Source organism: Ranitomeya imitator, chromosome 5 (genome assembly GCF_032444005.1).
Source record: "Ranitomeya imitator isolate aRanImi1 chromosome 5, aRanImi1.pri, whole genome shotgun sequence".
NCBI lineage: Eukaryota > Metazoa > Chordata > Amphibia > Anura > Dendrobatidae > Ranitomeya > Ranitomeya imitator.
The window spans coordinates 126,381,741-126,399,906 of record NC_091286.1 but is presented as its reverse complement, the minus strand read 5'-3'; the positions used below and the strand labels follow the sequence as shown (position 1 = coordinate 126,399,906).

The window sequence follows — 18,166 nt, the reverse complement described above, 5'->3', positions numbered from 1 at the left end:
GGAAGTTGCTGAATCGCAGACAGGAGCAATTAGTTCTGTTAAAAATGTATTGTCCCGGATAACCCCTTTTGAAAGGTGCCCTGTCTGCACCGCCGGCATGTCTGTTTCAGTAGGTAATTGTTTTTTTTCTTTTTTTTAGGTAATTCTGGAGAATTTCTGATTGGGACTCTTTTGGTGCTCTTCTGTTATTTCTCTTAGAAATGTTAGAAAAAAATTGCTAACTGGATGGCAACTGCAGGGGGCTGAGTCCTTACACATTTTGGTAATGTAAAGTCATTGACGACCAGTGAAGACTTACCCCTTCACCAAATGGAATAGAAACACCCTGTTGTCAATTTATTCATTCATTTCCAGTCGGAATAACAGAGGAATGGCACAATTCAGAGTTCTTTGAAAAGATGTTTTAGAATTGTTGTTTCATGGCGGATACATGAATCTGCTCAAACAGACGTGTCAGGAGAGCAGACCTATTAAGAAAAGGATGGCAGCTGAAAATAAAAAGCTGTAGGCGATGCACATATTGCATTCATACAAATTATAGTTAACCTCAATTTTTCAGAGCTTTATTATTATTTGTGTTTCACATAGCGGTTTGGCTTGAGGTTATTTTTCCCTGTTTCCTGTAATAAACTAGCAATCGACTGTAGGGTTTCCATTGTTTTTGAGGACAGAAGTGATAACATTAGTCTATTGCTGGGAATATTTTGTCTTGAAAATATTATTGAATTATTGTAAAGTACTTTGTGAGAACCTGAATGTTATTATGTTGTGAAGCGTGTGACCAGCAATACAGCATGGAGACTAATGATATGTGGAGAGATCTATAGCATAGGCGATAACGTATTGATCTATTGGGGTCTGGCTGCTGGGACCCCCAGCGATCATAAGAAGAGAGGTCTGAAACACCGGACCGGCCTCTGCAGAGAGAGCCGAATTACACGTACTCAGTCTCTGTCATTTTAGGGCTGCCAGAAATGGGGCCCATCTCACTAACTTGGGAATAAGCCTTCTAAGTAAAATGTGGATCATCCAGTTTTGAGGAGATTTCTGATGGTTTAATTTTTAGAACACACGAGATCATAAGTCACCTGTCTGTCCTAGTGGTAATGTACCTCAAAGATGTTTGATGAGGATAGAAAAAAGTCTGTCTAGAAGAATCACTGCTTGTTGCAGAACTGGGCTTTAGAAAAGAAACCTCGCACATGATGCTGGCATAAATTAAAGGGAACGTGACAGCTAATACATGGTGACCAATCCCTAGACTGCCCGTATCCGTGACTGGCTGTATATTTTCTGTATGACTTATCTCTGCTCCTAAAGCGCATCAGGCAGGAAGAAGTCTCCAAGGACCCTCATATATGATTAGTCTTCCGTTAAGCTTATTCTCCAGCGCTTTTTCTGAAACGCCCATTGTCTCGCAGTCAAACATACCTGGCTGAGATCCTACAGCCAGTCTCTGATGCCTGCTACCCGTGGATGGGTTAATGTTCGCCTTAATTACTGCATCCACTTCCCATCTCCCATGTGGCCATGTCTGTAGGTAGAATGAATGGAAACAGAACGCAGATGACCTCACTAGCCTCCTAAGCTGTGCAGCTCAATAAACAGCACAGAAAATATTTTGGTAAATATGTGTTATTTCCCCACATTGATTTCATTTTTTTAAATGGGAAAGAGAATATCATAATACCTGTATTAACTACTTCACTACCTGTGATGTACGTTTTTGTCACCTAAGGGTTTATGAAGTGACTTCAGGAGCCGTGCCGTCTTAATATGAACAGATGCTGGCTTTGTTAAATACCCGGCATCTGCCTTGTAGCTTGCTCCGATTGCTTCAGTTTAACCATTTACATGTCACTATCAATGTTTGAAGGCAGTATTGAAATTGTAATCTACACGTGTGTGCGTATGTACTCCCCAACGTAACAAAATCACGGGAAACTGTTTTTTGTCCATGGCGCTTTCAAACATCTGACCATGAGGGTATGTGCCCACGATCAGTAATTGCGCTGTTAAATCACAGTGGATGAAACTTCTACAAATCCCATGTTCACTGTGCGTGTATGTGCACCTGCAGATCATCCTCAGAGACTGACATGTGGCGCGTCTTTCAGGACCGCAGCATGACAATTTCTCTTGTGGAGACACAAGAGTCTGTTTCACAAAACAATTTATTGGATGCGGTAAATCTGCATGGCTCAGTGAACACATGTGGACTTACCTGCGTTCAGTAGAAGGCATACGCTGCATCCAAAACGCTGCTACTTCCTGATCGTGGGCACATAGCCTAAGGGTGCTGATAGCTGGAGCCTTGCAAATCTAATAACTGCTTATTCTGGATAACCCCTTTAAAGTTTTCTCATCAGTAATATTCGTTTGTGATGTTTTACACATTCTCTTTCAGAATTGGAAACATTTTGTTTTCAGTGGAGACACAGACAACAGAGGAAAGGACACAACTGTACCATGCAGAGATTGAGTCTCTCTATAAGGATCTTACGGCAAAAGGAAAGGTGCTGGCGCTTTCTACAGAACTAGGAGTGAGTGGAATTTTTTGTTTTGTAAAATTTTTTTTTCAAATTTCCAACAAATAATCTAAGCCAGCACATGTCGATTTTAGTACATTTTGCATCTTGTACCTCAGGACAGTAGCGTTCCTCTGTTATTCGTAGAAATGGATGATCTAACCGACTACTAGGTGTTACCAATCCTACTTGTGTCCGTCCCTACAAAGTGACAGGTTAGGGAAAAGAAGCTGAGCGCAGCACATAAGTAATTCCGTTGATGGTAGGGTACAAAATTACCGTAAGTGGTGGTGAAAACTCTATATTTTGAAGAGTCACAACAACTATACATGTGTGAATAGAGTAATAAAATGCCAGCTACAGAATGCCACCCGAGAGACCACTAAGAAAAATCTTCCAAAATGGCAATGGTAGTAGGTGGGAGTAAAAGAAATTGGGACATTAGGGCGTCTTTGTATAAAAATAAATAAAATAGCAATTTTATTTTTAAACTGCGAAGCACTGAAGGTTTTTTTTTTAATTTCCATCTGCACAGTGACCGTGTTGGCCTTGATTGGATAGCTTCAGACTGTGTAGTAATACCAACTTCTTAATTTTTATTAAATTTCTCAGAGGAAAACTAGCATAATGGCACAATGTTAATCCTACTAGAAATGTATAAATAAAGAGACAATTGTGTATTGAAGAAGTGATCCACTAACTCCCTGGACAGCTCCTTTTTAAATAAAGTAGTCCACCTTACAAAATAAAAGCAACACGTAATCCCCTCCTAGAGTCTAGCGCCATCCTGGCAATGTCGATGCCAGGTCTCCCAACACGTAACAGTGCCACGCAGGCCCCAGTAGACTCTGCGTTGACACGGGAGGTAAGTATCTCTTATTTTTATTTAACAAGGGGTTGTCCAACATTTCTCTTATCAAAATGGTGTGTCTTTACAAAGTCGGAATTTCCAATAGAAGAAGAATGAGGTTCTATAAGGTGCTGTCAGTTGGTATTGTCACAATGCGCAAAGCTTGATTCTTTTCTCAAGTTAGCTTAATTGTTACAAAAAGTAAAGACAAAGCATCAAATAAAATATATGGTAATAAAAGTGCTGAAACAAACTTGTTTTTGACACCGAACCAAAGTTTTCATCAAATAAAAAGTAAAACCAGCTGATAGCACTTGAAAGAACCTTATTATTATTATTATTGGAATTCATCTTCTGTACCCACAGTACCCCTATCCAGGGAGGTCCGGATAAAGAGGCAGGCAGCAGCCAGCAAATAGCTCACAAGGTGAGCACAGACCTATACGTTTTCTCCTCTCTCTCTTTTGACCGAAGGCTATTTCACCTATCTAGCTTTCCTTTATTTTTGCATATAGTATTATTCTTACAAAGTCTGGAACTGATTGGAGAGAGTCCACCACAAGACACCCCAACTGGAAACACTCATTTGTTAATAAAAGAACAGCGCATTATGAATGGTGACTACTCCATTGTAGCCTTTTCCACACTCACACATTTGAACCACTTAGATTGAAATGACTCAATACTTGAAGTAGGGCATTTCTCACACAAAGCTTCACTCGGTCTTCAAAAAGTGGCCACGCTGCCATAAAAATGTCAAAAGTTGCAACATTTTGTGCAATTATGTGTAGTCCAAAAATATCAAACTTTTTCTTTATGCTAAATTGATCTGCATTAATCTGTACCAATGAGTTTATTACAGAATTTTTGAGTATATCAACTCTCTGTATTCTCAAGGTGACTGGAGGGTATTGTCATATTTATAGACCTACATTCATTCTAGCTTTCGACATATCCAATTTCATTGTGTATTTCAATACGTGAAATCGTTATCAATGCAGAAATGAACCAAGGCCATCTTGTATTATATGAATCAAAAATAAATATTCATGGTTTTGTCATAATGCACCGCAAATGTCATTGCAGTTATTGAGTCTATCGGAAGATAAGCTGGCCTACACAGGGAAAGAATCTGTGCATTTCTGTGAAACCGCACACCACTAATGTATTGTCTATGAAGCTTTTAACCTTGCTCTCCGAAAAGTATGACTGATGCTTGGAATGCTTCTCATCTTTGGTTTCTAGGAGGCAGATGTTGTATGTGAACTCATTCTGTCATTGGTGTATTATTTCTACAATTTAATGCCGCTGTCCAGAGGATCCAGGTCAGTGTCATCCATCATGATAAAATATTTGTAAAGAGCAATGTACTGCTTGTATCAGTCTTATTTTCACAGAAGGAAAATGCAGGATGAAGATAGCGCAAACTAAAATAAGGAAATATCTCTTGTCCTTTAGACGCCGGGTTCACAAATGACACTAATGTTCGTTAAAATCCAGACAAAAATTCTCTATGAAATGCACGTTACATGTAGATTTTATTGTTTGACTGTAGATTTCCAAAATTGCATTGCAAGGACTAAATCCACACGAGTTCTACAACAGCATGTCTAGAATTCAATGCAGATTTTCATTCTGTAAGTGAGTGGGGCTTGGGGCTCCGTTCACTTATATTGTACTGTCCAGGGATCCCTAAAAAAAAAAATTACTAGCAAATGAGCGACATGGAAATCAAGACTAAAGCCCCACCCGGATATACATTGGACTAACCTTGGCCAAACCTATCAGTTTGAACATTAAATTGATTGTTGGCGGAGATAAGAATAGAGACGTCTGATTCCGGACTGACTATGCTTTTGTCCTCCCAAAGATCAACCACCACCAATGGCTCTTTCCTAGAGAATAGATATGAGCAAATTTGCTCGGGTCAGGGCTTATACGGCAAGCTATAGCAGTTACTGAATAAGCTGCAGAGGGAACCCAGCTTCCAGGATCGCTCCGGCTTATCAGCTGTTCGGCAGAAACAAACAGGCTCTCCATGCATGTATCGTTACTGTCACACAGCCGCGACATATGCAGCTGCTGAGCTGAACAGCTGAAGGGCCGTTCTCCATGTAGCCGAGTCCCATCTGCAGCTTATTAGGCAAGTGCTATAGCTTGCCGAATAAGCCCTGACCCGATCAAATTTGCTCATCTCTACTAGAGAATACAGGGGCCCTCAGCTGAGCGTGCAGTCCTGTGAGTAGGAGAGATGTCAAAATGGCTGCCAGCCGAACGATCATGGAAAAAAAAAAAACATCATTCAACTGACAGGTGCCAAAGTTGTTTGCGGTGCCTAACCAGAAAGCTATTTCCGATTCAGCATTTTCATTTTTAAGCCACTTTTGTATTTTTTTTTTTTGTTGTATTCACTGGCGTTGTTGTCGCCAAATCCTTCTAAATAGTACAAATTTTTTCATAAATTTAGCTTAAATTAGAAAATGCTCTTTATTTTTAGCTTTCATCTTTTTTGTGCTTTTCTTTTAGAGCAAACGGTTTTATTATTCTTTAAAATGTTGCAAGTAACTCTTAACAATTGTAGAAAAAAACTACTGTGGGGAGGAGAAAAAGTATATTTGTTCAAAAATGTACAACTTTTTAAAAAGTTGCAAATAATTGCTGCAAACATCTGGATTACAAAAACCACATGCCTACAATGACAAACAGAGAAAAAAGGACAAGTAAAAACAGACTTCAAAATGTACACAGCCGAAAATAAGATTTTGGCCCAAAAGCATACTCAAAATTGGAAAATAGACAAAAAAGTCAAATACAATAATGAGTTTGGCCCTTAGTTTTTCCTTTTTATATAGAAATCCTGAATCTGCATGATTCCCAATATTGGAGGGCTAGTAAATTGGGCTTGTTTTGCAGCCAGGTGATCTGGGCAACTTGCAATCAATGAATTGACCATGAACCTCACTGTAAACCAAAATTCTAAAGTTTAATGTGTGAGGTCATCGATCCAGAAGAATGAGTGCCATAAAACAAAACCAAATAGACTATAACAGAATTGCATTTCTTTTCTTTTTTCACAGTTTTACTATACTTGGATTTTTTTCTGTTTTCCAGTATACTGTAAGCCAAAATGAATAGTGTCCTTCAAAACTACCCTTAAGTGGCTTTTCAACGGAGGAAAAAAAACCTGTTATGGCTCTTGTAATAATGGGTGAAACAAACAAATGCCCCAAAATCGCTTGGCCTCTATGTGGTTAAGGGTTTCCATAACTTTTTATTTCATAAATCAATAATGCACATGAAAATAAGCAAATTTGTAATAGATGTCATCAGAGATAAGGAGTTTTCTGTTTCCTTCTCCAGAATTGATCTTTCATTCTCAATTCATCTCCAGAACGATATGAGAAACTGATAATGAAAACAATTACTTCACGTTATTGCTGCTGGGGTGTACTTAATATTTCCCACACTGCTTCTGCATTTTGGTCTATTTTTTGTTAAATAATAACTTGGAGTAGTTTGTCATATGTTGTTCAACAGAGATTGTATTTACTAGTGTTGAGCGATGCCTTCCGATATTCGGAAATATCGGGATCGGATTGTATCGGCCGATATCAAAAAAATATCGGATATTACCGATACCGGAAACCAATGCAAGTCAATGGGACACAAATATCGGAATGAAAATAAGCCCTTTCTTTCCTTGTACATCCTGTTCCGGAGGGGAGAAGAGTGTGGGCGGTGCGTGGGCGGAGACTGCGTGTCTGTGTTGGACCGTGGGGGGTCTGTACGGGCCTCTCGGGGGTCTGTGCGGCCTGCCCAGATCTGTGTGGCCTGCCGGGGGTCTGTGTGGCCTGCCGGGGGTCTGTGTGGCCTGCTGGGGGTCTGTGCGGCCTGCCGGGGGTCTGTACGGGCTTCTCGGGGGTCTGTACGGGCTTCTCGGGGGTCTGTGCGGCCTGCCAGGGGTCTGTATGGGCCTCTCAGGGGTCTCTGTGGCCCTGGGGTCTTTGTGTTTGTGTGCAGGCATCATCCGATGGGACCACGAGTCCCATCGGGCTATGCCTGCTACAATGGCATTGATTGACACATTAGCCAATGATGGGACAGTAGTAGTCTGTTATGATCCGGTGACCTAGGAACTGCATGAGAACTTTCACAGGAGAAAGTGGCCACTGTACTGACCGCAATCCTGAACTTAACACCGCAACTAGAAGTAGCCGTGGAGTGTACCTAACACACCTAGACACCTCGTCACAGCCGGAGAACTAAATACCCCTAAAGATGGAAATAGGAATACTATCTTGCCTCAGAGAAAATCCCCAAAAAGGATAGACAGCCCCCCACAAATATTGGCGGTGAGTCGAAGAGGAAAAAACATGCACAGGCAGAAAAACTGGATTAGCACAGGAGGCCACTCTAGCTAGATAGGACAGGATAGGACAGAGTTCTGTGCGGTCAGTAAAAAACCCTTCAAAACATCCACAGCAGAATATACCAAAACTTCCTACATCTACTAAAAGATGCAGGAGCGTATATCTGCAACTCCAGTGAATCCTACAATCAGAGCAGGAATAAAACTGAAACAAGCACACTGGCAGTGTGCCACAGAAACAAAAACCAAACACTTATCTTTGCTGATATTGGCAGCGAGCAGGAGAAGCCAGAAAGTGAACCAACACTTCACAAGAAACATTGACAACTGGCAGGGACCAAAGAGTCCTGCAAAGCTAAATACCCCAGTCAGCCTTGCAATTAGCTGATACACCTGTCCAATCCTGCAGTCCAGACACAACTGCATTACCATCTACAACCACAGGAGGGAGCCCAAAAGCAGAATTCACAACAGTAGTCCCATCATTCGGCTAATGTGTTGAATGGGGAAAAAAAAATGCTACATACATGCATGCTACATACATGCATGCTACATACATGCATGCTACATACATGCATGCTACATACATGCATGCTACATACATGCATGCTACATACATGCATGCTACATACATGCATGCTACATACATGCATGCTACATACATGCATGCTACATACATGCATGCTACATACATGCATGCTACATACAATACATTACATATAACATAGAGTACATACTCACCATCACTTGTCATTTTGATCCCCGAAGCCAGTGTCATCTGTAGAAAAGCTTAAAATAACAAACAACCAATATACTCCCTGATCCGCAGAAATCCACGAGTGTACCACGACGATCTCCCGTGGAGAACGGCAGCATCAGCTGATGCGACCACTCTCTTGGGGCTCCAGGAACACAATGACGGGAGGAAGGTGTCCTCCGCCGCTGTAAAAAAAATAGTCCCTAGTCTCACTTTTGGCATTGCTGTGTGAGAAATTTTCCCACGCAGCAATTGCCATAAAGTGAGACTTTGAACTCTAGTAACCTCTCAGTGATGCACTGCAGGAGCCATTGTCTCCTGTCAGTGTGTCACTGAAGGTCCTATAGAGCAGTGACATCACCCGATGTCACTGTTCTATAGGGGAGATCGTCGTGGGACGCTCGTTATTAATTGGACTACGGCGGACAGGTAGTATACGGTTTATTTTACGTTTTTTGCAGGAGCTGAAGTATGGTTAAACGAAGAATATTAAAATACTTTTTTCTGGCTGTGTCTTTATTATTTATTTATTTTTTTAACTCTTTCACTGCACTAGGATTAATAATGGATAGGCGTCTTATTGACGCCTCTCCATTATTAACCCGGCTTAATGTCACCTTACAATAGCAAGGTGACATTAACCCCTCATTACCCCTTATCCCACCGCTACACGGGAGTTTGAAGAGAGGGGCTAAGTGCCGGAATTGGCACATCTTACAGATGCGCCATTTCTGGGGCGGCTGCGGACTGGTATTTGTAGGCGGGGGGAGGGGAGGACAATATCCATGGCCCCTCTCTAGGCTATGAATATCAGCCCGCAGCTGTCTGCGTGGCCTTTCTGGCTATAAAATATAGGGGGACACCACGTCATTTTTTGGGGGGTCCCCCTATTTTAATAGCCAGTAAAGGCTACACAGACAGCTGCGGACTGATATTCATAGCAGGCTACAAATATTGGCTCCCGGGCGTCGGCTTTCCCCCTCTGGCGCAGAAAATTGCGCGGGAGCCCACGCCGTTTTTTCCTTTTTTTTAATTTTTTTTATTAAACGCTCATTAAAGGGAAGGTACCGCGTTTGTAGGTCATTAATAAATCGCTGTAATGTAGCATAACATGCTGCTATAAGCAAGTTTGAAATGCATGTGAAACAGATTTCATGTGTTATATGAGTTTAAAGAATGCACTGGGGGCTGACATCTTGGTTTTGCAGCAGTAGCAGGGCACTATCAGGGTCAGCGCCGGTCTATTATCTCCTATGTCCATGGGGTGCCGTAATCTGACACTATCTGTAACATTGCAGCAGCATTAGCAGTGAGCTGGGCACGCCTCTGTGGGCTGCACAACACACTGCTGTAGGTGTGACTAGCTGCCATTTTATTATAGCCCAGTGCTATCTGCCGAGCTCCACTTACTCTCTATCGCAGGACAGAAGAAGCCCTCACTGCTCCTCTACTCCAGGCAGGCATGTCCTGGGCACAGTTGGCAGACATCCTCTGCTCCTCACATGCTGCCCTGTGTGCTTCTCCTGCTGTGTCTCCGCCTCCCCCTCACACACAGTCCCTGTGATCTCCAGTAAGCTGCACTCATAGCCTGCAGAGAGGGAGGTGACACCTGGAGAGAGAGCAGGGCAGCTGACAGGACAGGGATTAAGATGGGGGAAGGGGGATGGCAAGAATGTTATTCACAAAAAATGCTGTGGAGTCCACTGTTCTGCTCCTCTGTAAACAAGCTGTGCCTCTGATGCAGTAACTGCTGGTGATAGCAGGTCACAGGGCAGTCACACACAAAATGGCTCTGCCCTGTGATGCTGCTCTTCATTCTGCCCCAGGGATATTAGACCACCCAAAAGGGGAGGGAAATGGTGATGTCAGCAGTTATTGCCCCAATTTTCCAGCAAAGAGTAAAGCTGCTAAATGTTACTATAGCTGCTTGAGGTCTAAAACGGTAAATGCTCCCCCTAGTGGTAAATATGTATATTTGTAGAAAAATATATAATATTTTTCATATAGAAATGTTTGCAAACAGTGCAAACATTGCATTAATACATTTTAATTACTATTTTAAGCTTAATTTCACAAAAAAACAAAATACAAGAAAACTGGTGGCACCTTCCCTTTAAGGCCTCTTTCACTCTTGCGTCGGTACGGGTCCATCGCTATGCGTCGGGCCGACGTACCGACACACGTTGTGAAATTTGTGCACGACGTGGGCAGCGGATGCAGTTTTTCAACGCATCCGCTGCCCATTCTGAAGTCCGGGGAGGAGGGGGCGGAGTTTCGGCCACGCATGCGCGGTAGAAAATGGCAGACGCAACATGCAAAAAAATGTTCACTTGAACTTTTTTTGTGCCGACGGTCCGCCAAAACACGACGGATCCGTTGCACGACATCCGTCGCTAATACAAGTTTATGGGTAAAAAACGCATCCTGCGAGCACATTTGCAGAATCCGTTTTTTTTCCGCCGGATCCGTTTTTTTCTCATAGAGTTGTATTAGCGCCGGATTGCCCCTGATGGCCACACGTTTCATCCGTTTTTTGCCAGATCCGTCACTGACGGATCTGGCAAAAAACGGATGAAACGCGTGGCCATCAGGCGCAATCCGGCGATAATACTACTCTATGAGAAAAAAAACGGATCCTGCAAATGTTTTGGATTAACGACTTGTATTAACGACGGATGGCCACACGTTGCGTCAGTCGTGCAACGGATCTGTCGTGTTTTGGCGGACCGTCGGCATGAACCTTTTTTTTGTTTGTCGCGTCCGCCATTTTCTACCGCGCATGCGTGGCCGAAACTCCGCCCCCTCCTCCCTGGACCTCAGAATGGGCAGCGGATGCGATGAAAAACTGCATCCGCTGCCCACGTCGTGCACAAATTTCACAACGTGCGATGGACCCGTACCAACCCAAGTGTGAAAGAGGTCTTAATGAGCGTTAATTAAAAGAAAAAAACGGCGTGGGCTCCCGCTCAATTTTCTGCGCCAGAGGGAAAGCCGACAGCCGAGGGCCAATATTTGTAGCCTGCTATGAATATCAGTCCGCAGCTGTCTGCGTAGCCTTTACTTGTTATTAAAATAGGGGGACCCCAAAAAAATATGACGTGGGGCCCCCCTATATTTTACAGCCAGAAAGTCTACGCAGACAGGCTGATATTCATAGCCTAGAGAGGGGCCATGGATATTGCCCTCCCCCGGCTACAAACACGGCTACAATTACCAGTCCGCAGCTGCCCCAGAAATGGCGCATCTGTAAGATGCGCCAATTCCGACACTTAACCCCTCTCTTCCCACTCCCGTGTAGCGGTGGGATATGGGGTAATAAGGGGTTAATGTCACCTTGCTATTGTAAGGTGACATTAAGCCGGGTTAATAATGGAGAGGCGTCAATAAGACGCCTATCCATTATTAATCCAATACTAGTAAAGGGTTAATAAAACACACACACATTAGGATAAAAGTATTTTAATATTCTTCATTTAACCATACTTACCATACTTCGGCGCCTGCAAAAAACGTAAAATAATAAACTGTATACTACCTGTCTGCCGTAGTCTAATTAATAACGAGTGTCCCACGACGATCTCCCCTAAAGAACAGTGACATCGGGTGATGTCACTGCTCTATAGGACCCTCAGTGACACACTGACAGGAGACAATGGCTCCTGCAGTGCATCACTGAGAGGTTACTAGAGTTCAAAGTCTCACTTTTTAATGTCAATTGCTGCGTGGGAAAATTTCACACACAGCAATGCCAAAAGTGAGACCGGGGACTAATTTTTTTTTTTTTTACAGCGGCGGAGGAATATAGTGCGGAAGGATACCTTCCTCCCGTCATTGTGTTCCTGGAGCCCCAAGAGAGTGGTCGCATCAGCTGATGCTGCCGTTCTCCACGGGAAATCGTCGTGGGACACTCGTGGATTTCTGCGGATCAGGGAGTATATTGGTTGTTTTGTTATTTTAATCTTTTCTACAGATGACACTGGCTTCGGGGATCAAAATGACAAGTGATGGTGAGTATGAACTCTGTTTAATGTATTGTATGTAATGTATGAATGTATTGTATGTAGTATGTATGTATGTATGTATGTAGTATGTATGTTGTATGTATGTAGTATGTTTTGTGTGTATGTATGTATGTATATATGTGTGTGTGTGTGTGTATTGGTATCTATTTTTACTTTTGAAATTTACCGGTAGCTGCTGCATTTTCCGCCCTAGGCTTATACTCGAGTCATTAAGTTTTCCCTGTTTCTTGTGGAAAAATTGGGGTGGTCGGCTTATACTCGGGTATATACGGTGTGTGTATTAGGGTGGTCGGCTTATACTCGGGTATATACGGTGTATGTGTGTGTGTGTGTATATGTATATATGTATATGTGTGTGTGTATATGTATATGTATATATATATATATATATATATATATATATATATATACACACACACACACACACACACACACACACACACACACACACACACACACACACACACACACATACGCGCACGTGTAAATACACACTCACTACACATATACGTGTGTGTGTGTATATATATATATATATATATATATATATATATATATATATATATATATATATATATATATATATATATATATATATATATATATATATATATATATATATATGCAAAAGAAAAAAGGAAAACAGCACAACCAAATGAAAAAAAGTGGACTTTAATTCCTGAACGGCGTGGCAACGTTTCGGATATAGTATCCTTTCTCAAGCAGTGTATACATAGAAATGTCAGGTTTTTATACAAACCACAGGTAAATCTCATTACAAATATCGTTACATCAATTTATCAAAAGTACAGTACTATCAAAGTGACAAGAAAAAGTGCATACGTGCAGTAATCAAAAGATCCCTTTAAAACATCACATTAGACAGCATTTGCTGTACAGCGATCTCTCATATAATACAAAAGTACATTAAGTACCTAATCGCCATAATTACACTAGCCAGGTGTCACCATATGAAGCGCAATCCAAAAGAAACACTCACACATGTTCTTGCTTGTAGACGCCATGTCCACGGCGTTCCCAGACTCAAACTGCGCATGTCCATGACGATATTACCCATGGATCATAGCGCCACTCTTTGCGCCTGCGCAGACAGCATTTGAGGTGACGGATGCCATCTTGCTTAAGGTAATCCACTAATCTCCAGTCGCCGTTATACATATGAACCGATGTCACAGCAATGACAGAATTAAAGCAGAGCATAAACCTGCATATAGCATATATTAAGGTGCATCTTATCATCCCACAAAAGGAACCATAAGCATCATTAAATAATGGCACACATGCCAAACTGTGAGGACATCATTATAGAACAATATCTGTTCTTATGAATGGACAATTAGTAAGATCAAAACATGGACAATTATAAAAATAACCAAGGTCACGGCATAAGCCTAGTAACGTGCTACGAGACACCAGGAACACCCCACTCATAAAGAAGGGTCTCCTGTGTCAAGAGCGCAGACCAGAGCGAAAAAGGAGGAAATTAAACCCCCCTTCCACTCAGCCCACAACAAGTAGCACAAAAAGACCAATGGTAAAGAAACTCTAAGTGTCCATATTTCGAATTGTAAATGAACCAGAACACATTAAATGGAGTTCAATACAAAGATTTTATTACGTCCCCCAGTTTTACAGTCTGGATGATAGTGTGTAACTTCAAAACGTTGTTTTGCATATGATATTGTTATGTTACAAAAAAAACCAAGCAAAATGTGAGAAAAAAATATAAAAAAGAAAAAAACAAAAAAAAGAAAAAATTTTTTATTGGCATTGTCACTTCATATGGCGGTACACCTGGAAAAAAAAAGGAAAAAAGGAATGAATCCGGAGAAAAAGGATCTTCAAATACATATAAAAACACACTCAAACATATGGGGAAAAGAACCCACAATGTATCTTACAGAAGCTGATTACATTTAAAATCTACATTTAAACCATGAGGTTTAAGGGTATTTAATTTTGTTATCCATTCCCATTCCCTCCTCTTTAATAATCTTAAACGATCCCCTCCCCTCCTCTGAACAGGTATAGTATCAATTATACGAAATCGTAATTGTTTTTCAGTGTAATTTTTCTCTGAGAAATGTTTAGAGACTGGAAGGTCCATACGTTTTTTTCGTATAGTATGCCGGTGTTGATTGATTCTTGTTTTAAAATCACAACTAGTCTCACCCACATACCATAAATGACACGGACATTCAAGTAAATATATCACATATTCCGAGTCACATGTCAAAAAATAACGGATTTTAAATACCTCATTGGTCACAGGATGAGTAAAGAATGAGCCCTTCAACATTAAACAACAATTGACACGAGAGACACGTGTTTGTCCCGTAAATGTCAACTGATTACATTTTTTAAAAGATCAGACCTAACCAGAGTAGAAGCTATGGTACAGTTCCGTTTATAAGAGAACAATGGTGGCTGTGAGAATTCAGATACTTGTGGTAAGCACCTATGCAACATCCCCCAGTGTTTAGTTATAATATTGGCAATTACGCCACTCTCCTCACAGTAGGATGTTACAAAAGGAATACGATTCAAAACCTTGGCCTTTGATTTTTTTATGAAACAGATCCTCTCTATTCACATTATCCACTCTAGTTTTCTGAGTATCCAACAAACTTTGGGGATAGCCCCTATCCAAAAATCTTTTCATGACATTTTGAAAGGAATTTTCTCGTGAATAAACATCACTTTCAATTCTCTTAATGCGCAAAAGCTGACTATCGATTCTTTCATTTTTTTCGGATGCTGGCTATCAAAGGAAAGTAGATCATTTCTATCAGTCGGTTTAGTATACAATTGGGTAGTCAGTTTATTTGCCTCACATCTTACATTAACGTCCAGAAATTGTATATCCGTTTTAGAGTACATGAGGGTAAATTTAATTGTCTCATCAATTGTAGGAGATTGGCGTAATTGCCAATATTATAACTAAACACTGGGGGATGTTGCATAGGTGCTTACCACAAGTATCTGAATTCTCACAGCCACCATTGTTCTCTTATAAACGGAACTGTACCATAGCTTCTACTCTGGTTAGGTCTGATCTTTTAAAAAATGTAATCAGTTGACATTTACGGGACAAACACGTGTCTCTCGTGTCAATTGTTGTTTAATGTTGAAGGGCTCATTCTTTACTCATCCTGTGACCAATGAGGTATTTAAAATCCGTTATTTTTTGACATGTGACTCGGAATATGTGATATATTTACTTGAATGTCCGTGTCATTTATGGTATGTGGGTGAGACTAGTTGTGATTTTAAAACAAGAATCAATCAACACCGGCATACTATACGAAAAAAAGTATGGACCTTCCAGTCTCTAAACATTTCTCAGAGAAAAATTACACTGAAAAACAATTACGATTTCGTATAATTGATACTATACCTGTTCAGAGGAGGGGAGGGGATCGTTTAAGATTATTAAAGAGGAGGGAATTGGAATGGATAACAAAATTAAATACCCTTAAACCTCATGGTTTAAATGTACATTTTAAATGTAATCAGCTTCTGTAATATACATTGTGGGTTCTTTTCCCCATATGTTTGAGTGTGTTTTATATGTATTTGAAGATCCTTTTTCTCCGGATTCATTCCTTTTTTCCTTTTTTTTCAGGTGTACCGCCATATGAAGTGACAATGCCAATAAAAAAATTTTTTTCTTTTTTTTGTTTTTTTTTTTTTATATTTTTTTCTCACATTTTGCTTGTTTTTTTTGTAACATAACAATATCATATGCAAAACAGCGTTTTGAAGTTACACACTATCATCCAGACTGTAAAACTGGGGGACGTAATAAAATCTTTGTATTGAACTCCATTTAATGTGTTCTGGTTCATTTACAATTCGAAATATGGACACTTAGAGTTTCTTTACCATTGGTCTTTTTGTGCTACTTGTTGTGGGCTGAGTGGAAGGGGGGTTTAATTTCCTCCTTTTTCGCTCTGGTCTGCGCTCTTGACACAGGAGACCCTTCTTTATGAGTGGGGTGTTCCTGGTATCTCGTAGCACGTTACTAGGCTTATGCCGTGACCTTGGTTATTTTTATAATTGTCCATGTTTTGATCTTACTAATTGTCCATTCATAAGAACAGATATTGTTCTATAATGATGTCCTCACAGTTTGGCATGTGTGCCATTATTTAATGATGCTTATGGTTCCTTTTGTGGGATGATAAGATGCACCTTAATATATGCTATATGCAGGTTTATGTTCTGCTTTAATTCTGTCATTGCTGTGACATCGGTTCATATGTATAACGGCGACTGGAGATTAGTGGATTACCTTAAGCAAGATGGCATCCGTCACCTCAAATGCTGTCTGCGCAGGCGCAAAGAGTGGCGCTATGATCCATGGGTAATATCGTCATGGACATGCGCAGTTTGAGTCTGGGAACGCCGTGGACATGGCGTCTACAAGCAAGAACATGTGTGAGTGTTTCTTTTGGATTGCGCTTCATATGGTGACACCTGGCTAGTGTAATTATGGCGATTAGGTACTTAATGTACTTTTGTATTATATGAGAGATCGCTGTACAGCAAATGCTGTCTAATGTGATGTTTTAAAGGGATCTTTTGATTACTGCACGTATGCACTTTTTCTTGTCACTTTGATAGTACTGTACTTTTGATAAATTGATGTAATGATATTTGTAATGAGATTTACCTGTGGTCTGTATAAAAACCTGACATTTCTATGTATACACTGCTTGAGAAAGGATACTATATCCGAAACGTTGCCACGCACCTACAACAGTGGTTTGGAAAGCTTTGCACGTTTTTTTTAAGGTAATATTTTGATGCTGTTCCTTTTTTCATTATATATATATATTTTTTTACATTCAGCACATTAGCCGGATGATGGGACTACTACTGTCCCATCATTGGCTAATGTGTCAATCACTGCCATTGCAGCAGGCATAGCCCGGGCAGGCCGCACAGACCCCCGAGAGGCCCGCACAGACCCCCGGCAGGCCGCACAGACCCCCGGCAGGCCGCACAGATTCCCTAGAGGCCCGTACAGACCCCCGGCAGGCTACTCAGACCCCCGGCAGGCCAGCACAGACACCAAACCCCCCCCCCCCCCCCCCCGCAGTCACGCACAGACCCCGCACACATACACGCAGTCTACGCCCACGCACCGCCCAACTTCCGATTCCGGTATCCGATATCTTAAAAGTATCGGAACTCAGTATCGGAATTCCGATACAGCGAGTATCGGCCGATACCCAATATTTGCAGTATCGGAATGCTCAACACTAGTATTTTACCTAGTTTTAAAACCTTCTAAGGGCCGTATTTTTTTTTTTTTATGTCCTGATACGTAAAACCATAAAGTTTAGAGTAGGTTTAGTTTTCTCATGTCTGTATGTTACAGTAAACCTTAATCTGTTAATCAACCTGAACTGCTAATTGCAGAGTTGAGAAAGGAAAAAGGCTTCACTGTTCTACCTTGGCTTCCTGTGAAGACATGTTCACCCACTGGTCTTTAAGCTTAGTTGAAAAGGGAACGCATAGTGTCAAAAGGAATCAGCAGTTTGAGTTTTATTTTTATTTACATATTTATTTTAGTGAAAACTTTCTAAACTTTGCTTAATGTTAATTCTTCAT

The 18,166-nt window shown here is 41.1% G+C and overlaps 1 protein-coding gene across 3 annotated transcripts in view; it reads left to right on the top strand.

The window, feature by feature from the left end:
• TTC13 (tetratricopeptide repeat domain 13) overlaps positions 1-18,166 on the top strand; it is a 135,333-nt gene that overhangs the window by 98,652 nt on the left and 18,515 nt on the right. For all 3 annotated transcript variants that reach the window (XM_069769128.1, XM_069769130.1, XM_069769131.1), the window contains exons 19-20: positions 2,408-2,543; positions 4,624-4,703. In XM_069769128.1, coding sequence (XP_069625229.1) covers positions 2,408-2,543; positions 4,624-4,703 — 216 coding nt within the window. The remainder of the gene's footprint in view (positions 1-2,407; positions 2,544-4,623; positions 4,704-18,166) is intronic.